We start from the raw sequence: 16,764 nt of genomic DNA, 5'->3' as shown, positions 1-16,764 counted from the left end.
ACATTTTGTACTGGAGCAGCACTAAGGTGAACTGGTGCTGTCAGAGAGCTGTGCTCTGTGAAGGCATGCAAAGCCTGGCTGTTTGGCCAGTGGGATGGGATCTCCTCTTAGCAGGGACAGAACCCTGCAGTGTTTGTTCTCCTTCTTCTGAGCGTGTCTTTCCGTGGAGAAGTTTCAAAGCTCACATTCCTGCGGCAAGGAGAGTGTGTGATGGCAGAGATTTGGTGGAGAGCAGGGCTGAGAAATGCAATTTGTCCTTCCTCTCACTTTCTTCTGTGAACTCATAGTCTCCTCTGAAGGCTGGTGCTTGGTTTTCCCAAGGCATGCCGTGAGAGACACCTTGGTCTTTTAAGTGAGGATTTTGGGCAGAAGGTTTTGTGTTTTGCTTTGTTTGTGCCTGTTGGTGTGAGGCCTTGCCCAGATCGTGCCAATACAGGGGAGCTGTCAGTTGTTTCTGACCTGAAAATGTGGCTGGCGTTGTCAGATGGTGGCAGAGCCTTTGAGGAAAGAGTATATATTGGAACAGAATGTTTATGTTGCTAAATGGTGTGCATTGATTCAACTTCCAGATGCTTGTTAAGGCAGGACTAAAACACGGGGATAGAGATTTAATCTGATTCTAAGACCTTGGCCTCTTTCTTGCACTGAGTTCAGATCAAGGCAGGAGCATCCTCTGAGGTCCCACCACCCTCTCTGTGTCTTTTCAAGAGGTTTTTTGATAATTCTTGTATAACTTTTTGATAATTCTTGATAATTCTTGTATTTGTCTATTAATTGCAGGAGCTGACTGAACTGTGTGATTAAAATGAAACTCCAGAAATGAAACTATGAGCATGTACCCTAAGCAGGCAGCTCCTGTCTGTGCATCCCTCACGCCTAGGCCTGATTCAGCAAGTTGATGGGCCTAAACCCTGTGGATGTCTCCTTTGTTGGAGGTTGTATGTGCCCTGGGATGACAGGAGAGACCCTTCAGCTGGGAGCAGGAGAGCTCTTCAGCATGGGTGGGCTGAGGCAGTAGGTGCTGTCCTTAGGCAAGGATGATCTGGATAAATTTGTGTGACTCTGCCCACAGTGGAGGCTCTATTGTTAGAGCAAGCGTTTGATCAGCAGCTTTCCAAGGGAAGGAGGGTGTGAAAGGTGGTAGAAATTCCCTACATCTTTGGCTCCCATGCCATATTAAAGATTGTGCCCTTACTGATTCAGTAATTTTTTCACAGGATGTTATCTTACCTCTGCCTGGAGGGTGCTAAGGGCTTTATGGGCTGCTTCCTTTGGGAAGCTGGGAGGCACATGATCTTGGATTATATCTTTGTGAATTGAGAGTGGAGATTTTTGGGGAGAAGATCCTCAGGTGCTGGCAGTTTGGTTCTGCACTGAGGGCCTGAGCCTCCTGTGCCAGCAGACACTTGGGTTGTGTGATGGCCAAAATGTCCAACGGGGCTGTACCCAGGGCTCGGGGGCTGTGGCTGGTGAGGAGGGGACAATGTGGGTGCTGAGGGATGGCAGGGGAAAATGCTGAGTGTCCCAGGCAGGATCTGTGTCCCCACAGTGCAGGTGGCTGCAGCCCACTCCCCTGTGCGTCTCTGGGTGGGAGGGTGTTGTAATGCTAGGCTTAGTTTGTAATGCTAGGCTTAGTTTGTAATGCTAGGTTTAGTTTGTAATGCTAAGTTTAGTTTAGCAGGGTGCAGCTTCCCCTGAGAGCTCAGCGGAGCTGCTAGGGCAGTGCAACCATTTCCCCCTCCCGTAGTCCATTCCGGACGGCTCCGCAGTTTTGCTCCGGCAGCTATCAGCTTTACAACACAGTGATGGCAAAGGAGGCGAGAAGGGTCTCTCCATAAGGGTTTAAGAGGATCTTTAATCTTACATCTTCTCCCAGCAAACCCCAGAGGCAGAGAGAGCTCTTGATCCGGGCGCAGGGGCTTTTTCTCAGGGGCTCAGGGGAGGAGTTGGGGTACAGGAACCAAAGGGAGGACCCGAGGGAGTGGCCAGGGCTAGGAGCAAGGGGGGAAATATGGGATCAGAAAAGCAGTGGGTAAACAGATCACCACAGGAGGGTTTTGGGTTTTTTCCTACTGCAGACAGAAAACTTTCAGCCAATTAGGTTTTTGCATTTTAAAGTTAATATGATTTAAAATATGTGACACCTCTGATGAAATTGTGGATCTGTGGGATGTGTTTTGTGGTTCGTCAGCATCTGGTTTCTGCTGATGCAAGACTGAAGGCAATCACTGAATGGTGGTGCTGTAGAAAATAGTCTTTCCATCTTCCAAAAACCCCATATTTCATGGGATAAACATCCCATGTCTTCACTGGCAGCACCAGGGCAGATTCAATAAGAGAAATTGATAAAGTTAGAGCAGAGCCAAATGAGACACCAGAGGTCTAGTGAAGGCCATGTTACAAGCACATTCAGTATTCTGCATGGAAAGGGTATTCCTTGAGATTTTTGGATCTGAAACAAATGAAAGAGAATGTTATTTTCACGCGTGATCTAAATGTTATGTAGAGATGTGTTGGGTGCCTGGAGGAGCCACCAAGGGAAGATCTGCATCATGGAGTTACAGCAAGAATAGGTGGAGATATATGTCCTCCTTTCTCTAATACAAAGATGAGTTGAACATCCAGAACCCATTTTTTGTAATGAAAGTTACAGAGAGTTTCCTGAAAACTAAGAATTCAAAATTAGAATGTAGTTTGGTTTAATTTTTTTGTTTTGTTTCTAAAATGAAGACATTAAGCCCTCTCCTAAAAATGTTATTTTTTTGGGACAAACCAGTTGGAGTTTGAGTTGGTGTGATTTTTAAATAAATTGAATTTCATGTTACCTAGAAGCTGTGACACAAAATTCCTTGTAAAGAATATTCAAAACTTAGAAGTTGAAAAAAACCCAAGCAGTGTCACTTACATTTGCATTTCACAGATCCTCCAGTTTCTGTTGAAGGTCAGAATAGTTGCCATCTCCTCTTCAGTCAGTTCAAAGTCAAACACCTAAATAGAGAAACAGGTGGAAATCACTTCTTGGAACAAACCTAATAGAAATACAGGAGCAGCTCCACACTGGAGACTCCATCTTCACTCATGGACCACTAAATTAAGAACAACAACTTGTTTTATGGACACAGAGACTATTTTATGAATGTTGCTAATTCTAGGTATGATGTTTCTGACAACGTTCCTGTGTGGGGATTCCAAGCAGGCTGTGCCTGCTCATTCATCCACGAGCCACGGAACAGGGAATGCCATGTAAGGATTGTTGATTAAACCCTCAGAAACTAGGCCTGGGTTAACACTCAGGTGAAGCATAAAGAAGGAAGAAGCCCAGTCCTCTTGCTGCAGGAGGACATGGCAAGGGTGAGGAAGGATCACTGCTTGCTGTGCAGGGAGAAGCCAAGCCATCCCTGAGGGGCAGCACCCAGCTCACTCGTGATCCCTCACCTGGAAGTTCTCCACAATGCGCTGTGGGGTGACAGATTTGGGAATCACAATCACATTTCTCTGGACCTGGAAGCGAAGGAGAACCTGCAAGAACAAAAAACCGAGTCAGAGAGAGAATGGCTCCTGCTCTGGAAAAAGCAGAGCTGTTTTCCCTAAGCTGTACCTGCTTCTGCAGAGCTGCATTTCAAATTATTCCTGTCCCTGCAGCCTTGGCTGCACTGCTTGGAGAGCAAAGAGGGAAGTGGAGGAGCCTCACAGGAAACCTCCCTTCCCATCCAGGTTTGGGCCAGTTGATTCCTTTCCTTTGCCCTTGGGATTTTAGCAGTCTATGCAAGGCTTACATTCTCTGCAAAAGGACTTGAGAAGGGAAGTGACATGTGAAGGTGGGTCAAGAGTCTTTTTGAGGGTAAAAGAGTTAATAGTAGTGTGTCTTGGAGGTAATATAATTAAAAAATCTGCATTGTTAGGGAAAAAGCAGAGGAGTGCCACAATTCATGGGGAAGGGATAGAGGTTCTACCCTTTCCTGAGCTCTGTTTTCCAAAACTGGAAGGAGTACCCACCTGTGCTGGGGTTTTGTTGTGCTTGGCTGCAATCTCCTTGATCTTGGGGTCATCCAGAAGGGAAGGATCCCCGGGCTTAGCCCTAGACAGAGAAAACAAATCAGTGGCAAGAAACCTCCACAGAAAGATTCAGCGTAGCACCAGAGATCTGTGTTTAAATGAAGAAATGAGCGGTGCACGTGTGGTCTCAGTGCTTCAGTCATAATCCCCAGCAGCTCCCTGGCAGGTTGCAAAGCAGCCTTACCATGGTCTGTCGGGAGAGCCAAGGGGGCAGTATGCAGTCACAGCCAGCCCTTTGGACTGACAGTACTTGATCAGCTTCTCCTGGGTGAGGTATGGATGAGATTCAATCTGCCAACACAGAAGCAAAGAGTCTGACAGTGGTAGAACTGTTGCAATATTGTTGTGCTCCGTAAATTATCTCCTAATCCACTTAGAGGCTGCTTTTTTCCCTAATTTGACAGTGGCCTGCATGATAATACCAATCCTTAGTATTAAAACCACCTGTTTTGATATAAAGTGCTTATATGGTTTTTGCTGGGGGGGGGGGTTCACAAAGCTAATCTCTGGGCTCTTTATTATTCCAGAAAGACTTTTCAGGGAAATGCTCCAACATCCTTAAAAAGTGGTTCAGCAAGGTGATTAAAAAAAACCCCACAAGTATCCAACTGAAATATCCATAGGGAGAGATTTAAAGTACATGCTGTGTCTACTTTGTTCTCCCTTTTCCCATCTCCTCATGCAGCTGTAATTGGATCTTTATAATCCCACAAAACCAGTCGCCTGCAGCCACTTTGCAGTTTACCTGGTTGTTTGCAGGCTTGTGCTTCAGTCCTGGCTTGTTCAAGATTCTTTCGATCTGCTCATGGTTGAAGTTGGAGACACCAATGGCTTTGACCAGGCCAGCATCCACCAGCTCCTCCATGGCCTAAAATAGCAAAATCATCATCCGGTGTGCAAGGCAGCTCATGATGATGTTCTTCCTGATGTGACTTGTTTCCCACCACAAGCAGCACAAAATAACTATTTAGAGTTGCAGAGTTCTCTGAGGGAAAAGCAGGTGCTGGCACATTAATGCCATCTCACCCAAGTCCGAATTCTCATTCTCTGAGTGTGTGGAAATCCACAGAGTTGCACGAGGAGAAGAATGATGACACTCAGTAATCCCGTTGTGCAAGCACTGGAGGGCTGTACTACATACTGTAGGCAAGATCTCTAAACCTAAAATATCTTTATTTCTGTGAAATTTGTTTGAGCACCTTGAGAAAGACACAAGAACTGTGGTGAAAACAATTGTACAGTTGTTATTGTTCCACAATGAACTTTTTCTAGCTTCAGTCTGGTGTGCAGCTCCACTGGAAGTGTTTGTGCAGCTCCAGTAAAGTAGGACAGTCGGAGAATAGGAATAACCAGGGAAGGATTAAGCATGCCCATTATGAAAAGCTACTTTGTGCTGCCTTATGTTCCTTCCAACTAATTTTGTGTGCATGAGACACCAGTTCTGTGACTGCTGAAGGTAGTGGAAACATGGAAAAGACTGATGAGGACAGAGGACATTTCTCTTCTGCTCTGGCTGAACTTACCTCCCACGTCTGTAGAAGATCACTGTTGCTGGGTATGGCCATGCCTTTGTCATCTTTGGGAAACGGTTCTTCTCCTGCCTGTCAGAGAGAGAGAAAAGGCTTGAAATAATCTCTGTTGAGACACTTGCTATGTAAAATTACCCAACAGGGATGTAAGGAGGTAAAGCTAATACTGCATTAAAAAAAAATCAAGTCATTCTCATCATAACTTAATTCTTCAATCACTTCTTATTCTTAGTTCATGCATTTTCGTCATCTACTCTCCCAATAAAGACAGGTGTTTCTACTGGACCCTCTGAAGTGATGATCCACAAAGTGCATGCAGGGAAGTGATTAACTTAGAGAACAATATTCTGGAGTCTTACATTAGTTCACGTCAAGTACTGCTCTGTTTTGCACATTTAAGAATAACAGTTTCTTTAGATGTTTTTAAGAAGGTATAGGGAGGATTGACTTTGACCCTGTGAACACAGACATTTATACAGGAGTGCATCTGCTGACAGATGTCCCATGGGGAGGCTCACTATGGAAATGGCTGTATTAGGAAAGTTAGAACAGCCTGTAGCTACAGTATGGCCAAAGTAGTTTGAATGATTGGAATTTTCTAAATGCCACAATATTGTGCAGTTTCACTTGACAGCTTTGTCCACTTAAAGCTAACTAAAACAATATTGAAGGAATGGAGTTGAGCTCAAAAGCATAAGGTAGAATAGAGATTTTGACAGGTGTGTGTGTATCTATCTATATATGCTGACATAAATGCTTTGAAGTCTGTGTAGTCTGTGAAAACTTGATCCCGCAAGTCTCATCTTTTGAAATCCAAAGTCTGTGAAACGACACTAAGGCTCCTACAGACACGGTCAGCTCAATCTGTACCGTATGGAGGATTTGGTGATTAAAGAAAGAAATGGGAAACAGAAGTGTTTACTTTAACCGTGTGACTCTGCAACTTGCAGAGGAAAGAATTTCTGTCAGGCAGCAAACTGCACCCCTCTGTCCCAGGGGGTTTTCTTTCAGAAGAGCATGCTTTGGGTTTGTAAAAGAACGGGAAAGAGGCGTAGCTTTTTCTTGCAGCCAGAGGCCTGACCTTAGTGCTGGCTCTGCCTCCCCGTTGTCAGGAGGGCAGAGGAGCTGTGCAGGCAGCGGTCCCGGGGCGGGGATCAGGGGCCCGGCTGATGGGGCAGAGGAAAGCGGGATGGGCAGCACTGGGGCAGCGCTGGCACAACAGGCACGGCTCCTCCTGCACTGCAGCAGCAGTGGTGCTGCAAGCACCCCTGGCACTTCTGAGGAGCTCTCCCAGGAGTGAAACCTGCTGTTACTGTACCTTGAAGCCAAAAGGCCAGTGGACGAGGTAGAGATCCAGGTAATCCAGTTTCAGGGCAGCAAGTGTCTTCTGGCAGGCTCCCTTCACCAGAGGCTTCTCATGAAATGTGCACCACAGCTGGAGACAAAACAGGGCAGACTGTGATCTCCTGGTTAAAGCTCTCAGGCGCTCTTCTGCACAGCACAGGAATGCTCCCTGTTCTTTGGAAGCTGATGTGGAATGAGGCCATGCTGGTGCTGTTCAGATGTGCCATGCTCTGGGATGGGGCTGGCCTGTGACTGTGGGGGCCGTGTGTACCAGTCTCTGGTTACATTAGTTCACACACAAGGTTTGTGCCACCCCCTTTTGCCCAGGGTCTGCCTTGGCAGTTGTGTATCTGTCGTTCCTGAGCATGCACAGAACTCCTGCACTGCGTGTAGCAGGCAAAGCCAAGAAGATATAAGATGAGCCACAAAGAGTGGTTGTCACCAACCTCTACTTAGGTAAGACGTACCTTCAGATTCCAGCTAAGTAGCCTGATTTTTGTAATAAGAAGGCGAAGCCGCCAACCCCACCTTCCTTGGGACATATGCTAAGCAGATTGCAGTGTCCCAAGGTGCCCAGAATGACAGCTCCCACTGCAGGGACACCCCTTTGGAATGCTCTGAGCCCAACTGCTGGAACAACTGGCAGTGTGCTCTGCTGTGCTTTCGCAGTCCCCAAGGTGTCATTAGCAAGCTGGTTCTGCCTCTGTCAGTCCTTTACACTGAGTGGTCTCTGACATTGCATCATGTGTTTCTACCTTGCTGGGGCTACCTGGCCCACCCTTCCTCTTCCTGCTTCCCTTCTTTTGCACTAATCAGTCTGCAGTTGGCCTCTCTTCATCCATCCCCCAGCACTGCTGGGCCACCACGGCAGGGTGCAGACACAGTGTATCCTTCCGAACTCTCCATACAGAACGGGCTGAAGCTGTCAGCTTGCATCAGGAGTGGCCTGAATGCTGTTATGATTTGCTTTATCCTACAGCAAAAAGTTTGTCTCCGCAACTTAAGCTTCCTGCTAGGAAAATACTCAAAGACAAAGCATTCCCCCAGCTGTGCTCCAGGCTGCAGGATCATTGGATCTTTACCTTGCTGACAACGAAGAGGTCTTCTCGTTTCACAACACCTTCTTTGATTTTCTGCTGGATCCCTTCCCCAACTTCATTCTCATTCTGGTACACGTAGGCACAGTCAAAGTGGCGGTACCCGGCATCGATGGCAGCCATCACCGCAGCTTTTCCTTGCCCAGCTGCAGACTGGAAAAAATGCATCAATATTAACAATCTCAAATCAGTGCTTGTTAAAGACCTGTATCCTAGCAAAATAAAACCAGGGAAGCCATGTTAGTGAAAGCAATCCGCCGTCTCCCCCCCCTCCTCAGTCCAGGCTGGTGGGAGTTTTTTCTTTTCCAAGAACACTATTTCTTGCAGTGATAAATGTGGACTCCAAGGCTGGAAATCAACCTCCAGCCACTTATCTGTAGCTCCACTCCAACTCACACTCAGCCAGGCAGAGCAGAGCCCCAGGCAGCAGGACAGCTCCCCAGAGCTGGACCAGGGGCAGTGAAGTTTTGTGCCTGGGAGCTCTGCAGTACAGGTGCTTTTCTCTGAAGCTCTTACCTTCCAGGTGCCCAGCCCCACGAGGGGCATCTTGGCAGTGGTGTTCAGCTGCACATAGGTCGCCATGGTCCTGCACTCCCTCTGCGCTGCCTCCCTGCAGCTGCCTCTTGCCTGCTGGGTTTAACAGTGCCTGGTCACTGGCCAGGGCTGGGGTGGATGCTGGGGCGTCCCTGGTGCTCTGGGTCCTCCCATATCCTGCAAACAGGGCTGTGGCTTTTTCTCTGTACACACAGCTCGCAAAGGTTAATGTGAAAGCCGAAATCAATTAAAAATCGAGGACGTGATTACTTGGGATGTGGCAGTGGTATGCCCTTCGGACCTTTCCCTTATCAAAAGATAAGGGTTGAGGGCAGGTGTGTCCCAGTCTGGCTGGTGTTTCTGCAGAGATCAGCTCCTGTCTGTGTCCCAGGGATTGTCCATGTGTCTGTCTCTCTTATGCCCCGTGCCGAGGTGTTCTGACACCCTGTTGCAGTTCCCCCCATAGATTTCCTGAGAGAGAAGGTTTCATTCAGGGGCACTTTGGCCCAGGATTGTCACTGGTAAAGTCCAGCGGTGTCCCAAAAAGTGTCAATAAACAAGTCCCAGGGTAGGACATGATCGAGAGGCCCCTTGCTCCCAGCTCCCAGAGCTGCTCCTTTGCTGCTGGGTGTGTGATCGTGGGCTGAGCCCTTGGCTGGAGCATCGTGTCTCCCCTTCATGGAGCCTTGTCACATTGTGTGCTGATGAAGTGAGCCAGCTGGAGAAACCTCAGTGTGAGTTTGCAGAGGAAGAAGGGAGTTCCTTTCCCTGCCCCCCTAAAGATGTTGGTATCCTCTTCTCAGGCTGGAAGGTGAGGCACAGTGTAGAACAGGGAAGTTCACACAGGCCATGCGTGCCAAACGTGAGAAATAAAATTAAGTCCCTGGTTTTTCCTCGTCTTAACAGGATCATCCCTCCAGTAAAATTCGAGTGCTGCCTTTTATTTTTTTTCCCCATTTCTTCACTTTTTGCTTTACTATTATGGGTAGCAGGCATATCTCTATGGCTCGTTTTTTAGCAGCCAGTGCATTCCTAAAGGAGTTTCGTAATGCGGAGACACGTGAGCATAGAAGAGAAAAGGTGTCCTGTAGCATCATGGTCATCGTGGATGCCGTATATAATTACTGCCAGAAACGGACACAACCTTCAGCACAAAACCACCGCAGGATCCAGGTGGATGGATGTGTTTTCATGTTTGCACACACGGGGGCAGAGTTAAACTTGTGTGTGGCTTTTGCATTTCTTCAGTCTTAACTCAGCAGATTGAATTGCATATTTGTTCCCTTAGATTTTGTAATAATGAGAAGTTGGAAATCTCTCTTTCTCTGCCTCTTTTCCTAAAACAGGATAAGAAGAAAAAAAAAAAAAGGTGGCTTACATTTGCAATAAATAAATAGACTTGAAAATTTTCTGGTAGGGACTCAAAAGATACAAACCTGGGTTTAAAGAGGAAATTAGTCCATTATCACTAACATACCAATTTTCTGAATTGTCTGATCCTTAAATTAAAGACACAAAAAAGAATTTCCTTTTCCCTGCTGTCTTTTGCACTGAAATGTATGAGACAGTCTCCTGCTTCAACTCACCACTGTGTCTCAAAAATATTCCAAAACTTGCACTTTTAAGCATTATTACGCATGGGGAGGTGTGTAAATCAAGTCTGTTTTCTCCCTCCTGTTAACGGAGCACTTACTTTCAACAGTTATGTCCGAGGAGAAACAGAAAGACTATCTAAAATTTTTGTGTGGTTGGATTTACTATGACTGGGAGCACTCTCATGTGCTCAGCACCTCCAGCTTGTTTCTGACTGCAGCCATCAGTGGGGACTGTGGGCCATGTGCAGCTGGTAGGAAGCAGCGTGTGCTCTACAGACTGGGTTGTTAACTACACATTTGTGGCCAGAGGCTGCTCCTGTTGGGAAGTTTGCCATCGATTCAATAGCATGGAAACGAGCCATTTGTTAAAAAAGTCTGCCAACAGTGCCAGCTCTTTGTTCAGGCACTGTGGTACCAAACTCTGTCTAACCTATTCTGTATGTTGGCCCTGGTGTCCTTGGAATGGCTGGATGTTGTGATTTCGGCACTGTTTTCCAGCGCCTCATCCCCAGAGATCCCCTCGGTTCCCCCCTGCAGCCCACAGTGCAGCAGTGGTGGTGGCTCGGGCAAAACTGGGAGAGAAAATTCCTCAGGATTTGCATCCCAGTGTTGGCCTGGCCGTGCTGGCCTCTGGGGGACGAACCAAGAACAGTAAGAAGAGTAAGGATTGACCTTTTCCTTTTTCCCAAGCACGTTCCCCATGCTGTAGAGTAAACCAGTGAGCTCAAGAGGTGCTGGGATATCGTGCCAAGCTGAGAAAGTAGCTGCTAAAAATGGCCTTTTTAAAAATGGCCTTTTGCTCACTCACCTGTGTCACCCTCTGGAGCAAGATGGGCTTCCCAGAAGGAGTAGCCACAGTCTGACGCTTCCACAGCACTGGGCACACAAGAAGCCTGAAACAATATATTTTGAGTTCTGAGAAAAACACAGCCAATTGTGTTCTGAAGCTGCAGTAACTATTACTGTAACAAATAGAGGAAAGGGGAAAATCTGGGGAACCTCAGGTTGAAACTACCCTGAAGAGGAACCTTTTAACTTAGCAGAACTGCAGGAAGCTCCGGTTTTTGAGAACTACATCGAATGGGGTGGTGGTTTGGTGATAAAGAGAAGTGTAACTTGCCAACAAGTGGGTACCTGAGGGTAAACAGGACAGGAAGAGATAGTTAATAAAACTGTCAGGCAGTGGGGAGCAGACCCCTGGAGGCAGTGGAGGAGGTGTTGACAGCAGACAAGGGCAAAACAAGGCATGTTCACAATATTCCCAAAGAATAATATAGTTACATTTTCTTCTGAGTCTTGTCTACGTGAAAATCTTGCACTGTTTCATTATGTTGATGCAAATGCCTTTTTTGGACACATATCAGTTGAAGTATGTTGTGTATTGATTTAGCTTAAATCCCTTCCTTACCACTTCAGTTAAAACAGTAGAAAGCACTCCAGCAAAATAACATCCATCCTCCCACAGACTTCACATTAATTTAACAGCATCAGTTTTTGAACTGGTTTAATTAAACTGCAACTTCCTTGCACAGGCCAGGACTGGTTGCTGTGGAAGCAGAAACATGTCTTTTGTGTCTTTTCTTTAAGTTGTAAAAAGAAACCTTCTGATCACAGACTGGAAAGGTGGATTAATGTGGGACTGGCAAATACTTGGCTTGATTTTCCCTAGGTCAAGCCCTGTAAAAAGAGCAGGTACCAAAGCATCAACAAAGACCAAACCTTCTCAGTTGTTTCTGTGGGAGAATGGGCTTTGTAATGAGGGGATAGGCAACTTCAATTAAATAGGAAGAGCACCATGGCCAGCATCCAACCCCATCTCATCTATAAATGGAAAATTCACCCATCCCAGATCTGCATTCCTGTCCAGTTCTGTTGGTAGGCATGGTTATCACAGGAATGGGATTTTCCTTTCTTGTATGTGCAGACTGTAGGTTTTCCAAAGCCCATCGCTTTAGAGAACAGTTGACTATTTTTCTTGCCAAGTGGAGGCTCTTGTTCTCATGGAAAAATATTTTTATGCTTCCTTTCAAGTTTCAGCAGTAAGCTATGTCTAGTTTTGACAAGGAAAGGGATGCTTTGAATGTCCTAAGAGTGGAGGGAGAGGTATGTTTTCCTTTTTAAAAAACACAAAAATTTTGACAAGTGTTGGAAATATTTTCCTCATGTTTGAAAAACAAAACAAAACGAAGCACACAGTAAAACCAACGAGTTCATCTTGATTAGGAACAACATGAAAAATACCACTGTGGAATCTGTACAGTTAGAGCTGAATAGAAATTGCTTTATAACCTGAACTCGTACACAACAGGGGAGCCAGATGGTTTTAGCTGACTGAGTTGCTCAGGTTTTGTAAATACGAGAGCAGAACCTCATGTGGTGTTTCTCCCGTCACATGGCAGGACCCGTGGGCAATCCGAACGTTTAGTGGGGACGTGGAAGGTCCAGTGATTCCCACAGAAGTTCGGCTCATTGTCCTTCACTAATCCATGGCTGTGCAGTTATTGCGCTGCGTGCTCCAGGTCTGCTCTAGGGTTGGTCAGATGGGCGTCCGCACTCTCAGCATCTGTCATTTCCAGAAGGAATTCAGGGCGGGCAGGGAGGAGGCCATGAGCTGCACATTGTTCTAGCATGAGGCTTCCAGCAATTGTCTTGTCTGGGGACTCTGCTGGTCCTGCAACCAGAACACGTGTGGAGCCCCAGGGGCTGGGAAGAGATGGTGGCCACGTGTGGGTTGCTGCAGAAGCCAGGAAAATTGGTTTGTGCTCCCAGCTGCCCCCCCCCCCCCCCCCAAACTACATGCAGCCATAAGAGCAGATAAAGTGGCTTCTTCATCTCTGAAGTTTCTGTATCTTTTGAAGGGCAAGAGGCCTTGGTCCAATAGCATGGGCCTCATTTTGTGGTGTCTTTCTAGAGACATTATACCCTTCCCCCAAAAGAAGACAGGTAGTTTGTTGCCAGATATATCTACTTCTGCAAATGCCTTCTTAAGAAGGGCAGGACCATACTGCCCATTTTTTTCCTCCCACATCCATTGCATTGATCTTGGCCCAGTTCCTTGTTTGATTCATTGCAGATGCAGACTTGTACAGAGAAGGGTAAGGACAGCAATACTGAATGTTTGAACAAGTACTTGACCTATCCAAAATGCTGAATGCTGGATAGTGCCTTGTGTCTCTGGGAAGCAGAAAAGTCTCTTTCTTTGTAAGATAAAAAGGAGATTCTGAATCACAGGCAAACTATTTTTTCCAGGCCCTTCTGTGGATAGCTAGATCTGATGACAAAATAGAGGAATAGACTAATTCTGAATCGAAAAAGAGTGGAAGTCAGGAACAAAATTATTAAGTGAATGGTTTTCCCTGTAAGTAAAACAGATGAAAATTCAGATTGAAAAACTCTGGGAAGTTGGATATTCTGACTCCCCATCATGCATGATTTATTAGTCCTGTCTGTCTTTCCACTCATGCTCCTTTTTTGTTAAAGAAATGAGGCAGGGTGGAGGGGGAGGAAGCATGAATTAACTTGTGATACACAGCTATTTATTTAGCAACCTAACTCCTAAAGTTCCCTGGGAAACAATCCTGTAAAAGAGAGGCCTGATTTTGTTGCTTTTTAAGGTCAGAGCAGCCCCACTAAATTCTGAGAAGTTACAGTAAAGTAGAAGAACAGTGTGACTCAGTCCTTCTCTTGATATTATCTAATCATGACACATAGGACAGACTTTTTATATAGGAAACTCATTTTTGTGCTCCATTCAAAACCAAACTAAACCTCAGACAGTCTTGTTTTGTAAACTGGTGTGATGCAAGAGAGCCACATACCATGGACAGAAACATAAGAAGCACCAGAAAAAGGTCTTTGTGATTTGTAGAGTGTTGGTGAGAAAACAAACATCATAAATACAGACAGAGATAGCTCTGCACACACACATCAACAAGGTCTTAGCTAACCCAGGGGTTCCTTGTAATGTGGAAGTAAAAGACTTCAGAGCAGCTTTTTTTTTTGAGGTGAACCATTAATTTTTCATAGCAAGACATCAATACACACGAACTTGAGTATGTGTGGTGTGTGTTTGTTGTACTCACCATTCTCTGCAATGACAGTGAAGTTCCCATTTTACCCTTTTGGCTGTATTTGCCCAGATTGTTGTGTGCTGTCATCATGCTCTAGTATCAGCACTATCCAGTCTGTTTTCAAATAACTTATCGTGACTAGACACCACCCTGCTGCTTTCTTTTTTTCAAAGCCCTTTTGAATTATCTCTTCCCAGACAGTTCCTTACTGACGTCTGGTGTCTAGAGCACTTTGTTTATCATGGGGGGGAAAAAGGCAGATTCATCACGGGATTTTCTTTGCTGTTGATATTGCTACAATAAGTTAATTTGTACAATATTGGGACTCAAGAACAGTTAAATGCTCCAAACCAAAACCTGAAATGTAAACCCCTCCAAACCCACAACATTTAAAAGTGAACCTTGTAAAACTTCAAGTTTGTCTCTGGCTCTAGAAATGGGAAAACTTTTGATTGTGAGAAAGGATTTTGTTTTCCCAGCCACTGACACCTCATAAAACTTTTTTTAGAAGTATTTTTGAAGACTAGAACTGTATCCGTGAGGATTTCTTCAGAACATTGTGTTCCACACACTTGTTTGTATCTTCTAGGCACCTGCTGTGGTGAGGTGTTTATTTGAAGATGACAATGTAATGGTTTTAAGGGCATAGAGAATATAAGCTTTTGTCCCATGTGTATGTTGTCAGCTTGGGATATGCAGAAATAAAATATTTTTATTTAATTAATATTTCAGAAGAACAGACAGAAGTCACCTTTTTGACTTCAGAATAACATTACCAGTACCTCGCCACTGGGATTGCATAAAAAGTTCAGTTCCCACTTCAGGTTTAGAATACTGTGCCTCACAAAGCAGCTTCCCTCCATCTGTTTTGCATATCATGAAGGCTTTTATGTATTTTCTTCCTCTTTCTCGGTCATTTATTTGGTATTAATGATTCAGAAAAACTTCTGCACTTACTTGAAGACTAAAGCTCTGGTTCTGGTGACAAGTGCAGGGTTAGTTTTAGTGCTTACACACTCTTTTTTTTTTTTTTTTTTAACAGATTTTCCCTCCAAGCAATGCCGTTAGAGAGAGAGAGAAGAAAAAAAAGGTAGAGTACTTTATTTTCTCTTCACATGGACTTACACTTCTGGTTTTGATATAAAGAGAATCTACTGAGGTACTGAAGTTGTATATTGCCTCCATAGCCAAACAGGATGAAAGCCCCACTGTGTTAATGAAAGCAGCATTGTATTAAGCAGGTGTCAAACAGTGCCTAAACTAGTAAAACAAAAGGTGACAAAGGGCCTTTGCTAAGGAGCTGAAATTGTAATTGGGTGACTACTTGGTGTGCAGGGTGTGCCTTGCTGCTCTGTCAGGTGCACCCCCAAGTTTTAGGTAATAACAGGCTTGGTTTAAGATGTGGTGGTGTGATATGTTGACAAATAGGGGTAGGTGTGCGACGAAAAATTACCCACGCACAGGCGTGCTCGAGCCAAGGAAATGCTGAGAGCCACGTGTGTGGGTACTGCCAGACGTGGTGAGTGGCTCCAGCAGAGAGAAGGAAGCCCGGCACATCCTTGCCTGTTGCTGCACCCTGAGCTCTGCTCTGAGGGAAAAGGGTTCATTTTCCTTGTGTTACAGACCGAAGTCTGGTGTGTAGAGCCGTATGAAGAGATGGATTTAGCCAGAGTCATTTTATTATGTTGTAGTTCTGAATCCTCAGGAGGCAGTAAGGATGTTTTTCTCTGCGTAGTGTGTTGTACTCCCAGAGCTTTCTCCATACAAATTTTTCCGTGGGTCAAAATGGGCCATCAGAATAGTTGCAGAGGAATGAGAGACAATAGCATGGATAGCAGACAGAGAAAAAACAGCATCTAGGTCTTCTGTAGGGGGAAAAAAATGTCAGGTGTTGAAAATGGCCTCAATGGGCCTGCATCGGAGAAGAAGGTGAGGGAAGATTCCCTGGGCACACATCTGGGTGGCAGAGAGAATGGGCAGGAAAGGAGTAGGGAGAGTCTAGAAAAGGAGACATAAATTCATGCAGTAGGAAAACACACAGGAGAAGTTTTAAAGAGAGGGTTTCAGAGTGCAAGGACTTGATTACAGAATTTTATTTTGAAAATGAAATTTTTAATGAAGACAGATCACGTATCGAATAGTTCTAAACAAAGAGCTTAGGGTTTTCTGGAAATTGGAATAAGCATGTCTGCAATGCTCTGTGGCAACCACTGGATCTGGCTTTGAACAAAGTAACTATTCTATGAAAGAGTACCAAGGGCATAACCAGTGAAGAACACTTCTGTTTACCACAGTTTTAATCAATCATTAATCAGCCTTTCTTCTTTCTAGTTCTGTTTTCTTCTGTTTCTGCCTTGCTCAGCTCCAGGCCTTTATTTGGTGTGGTGCAGTTGCACTGGTGCCCCGGCGGAAGTTTATGTGTTGAGGAAAGGAGTTTCCTGGACTAATTCTGCCACAAACATTCCAGCTGAATGCAACAGCCTGGAAGGGCTCCAGAGCAGAGACCCTGAAAAACACAACCCAGCTGGTCTGAGAGATA

The 16,764-nt window shown here is 45.4% G+C and overlaps 1 protein-coding gene across 1 annotated transcript; it reads right to left on the bottom strand.

Moving 5' to 3' along the window:
• Nucleotides 1-1,835: 1,835 nt before the first annotated feature.
• On the bottom strand, nt 1,836-8,729 carry LOC104692258 (aldo-keto reductase family 1 member B7-like). Its single transcript, XM_010404162.4, has 10 exons — nt 8,543-8,729; nt 8,012-8,179; nt 6,904-7,020; nt 5,580-5,657; nt 4,802-4,924; nt 4,241-4,347; nt 3,997-4,078; nt 3,436-3,519; nt 2,906-2,988; nt 1,836-2,452 (listed from the first exon to the last, which is right to left on the bottom strand). Exons 1-10 carry the CDS (start codon nt 8,606-8,608, stop codon nt 2,410-2,412), a joined length of 951 nt encoding a protein of 316 aa, XP_010402464.1. The 5' UTR covers nt 8,609-8,729; the 3' UTR covers nt 1,836-2,409.
• Nucleotides 8,730-16,764: the final 8,035 nt, after the last annotated feature.

This window comes from Corvus cornix, chromosome 1A (genome assembly GCF_000738735.6).
Source record: "Corvus cornix cornix isolate S_Up_H32 chromosome 1A, ASM73873v5, whole genome shotgun sequence".
NCBI lineage: Eukaryota > Metazoa > Chordata > Aves > Passeriformes > Corvidae > Corvus > Corvus cornix.
Note: the sequence above shows the minus strand (reverse complement) of the source record. Positions and strands in the feature narration are given on the sequence as shown.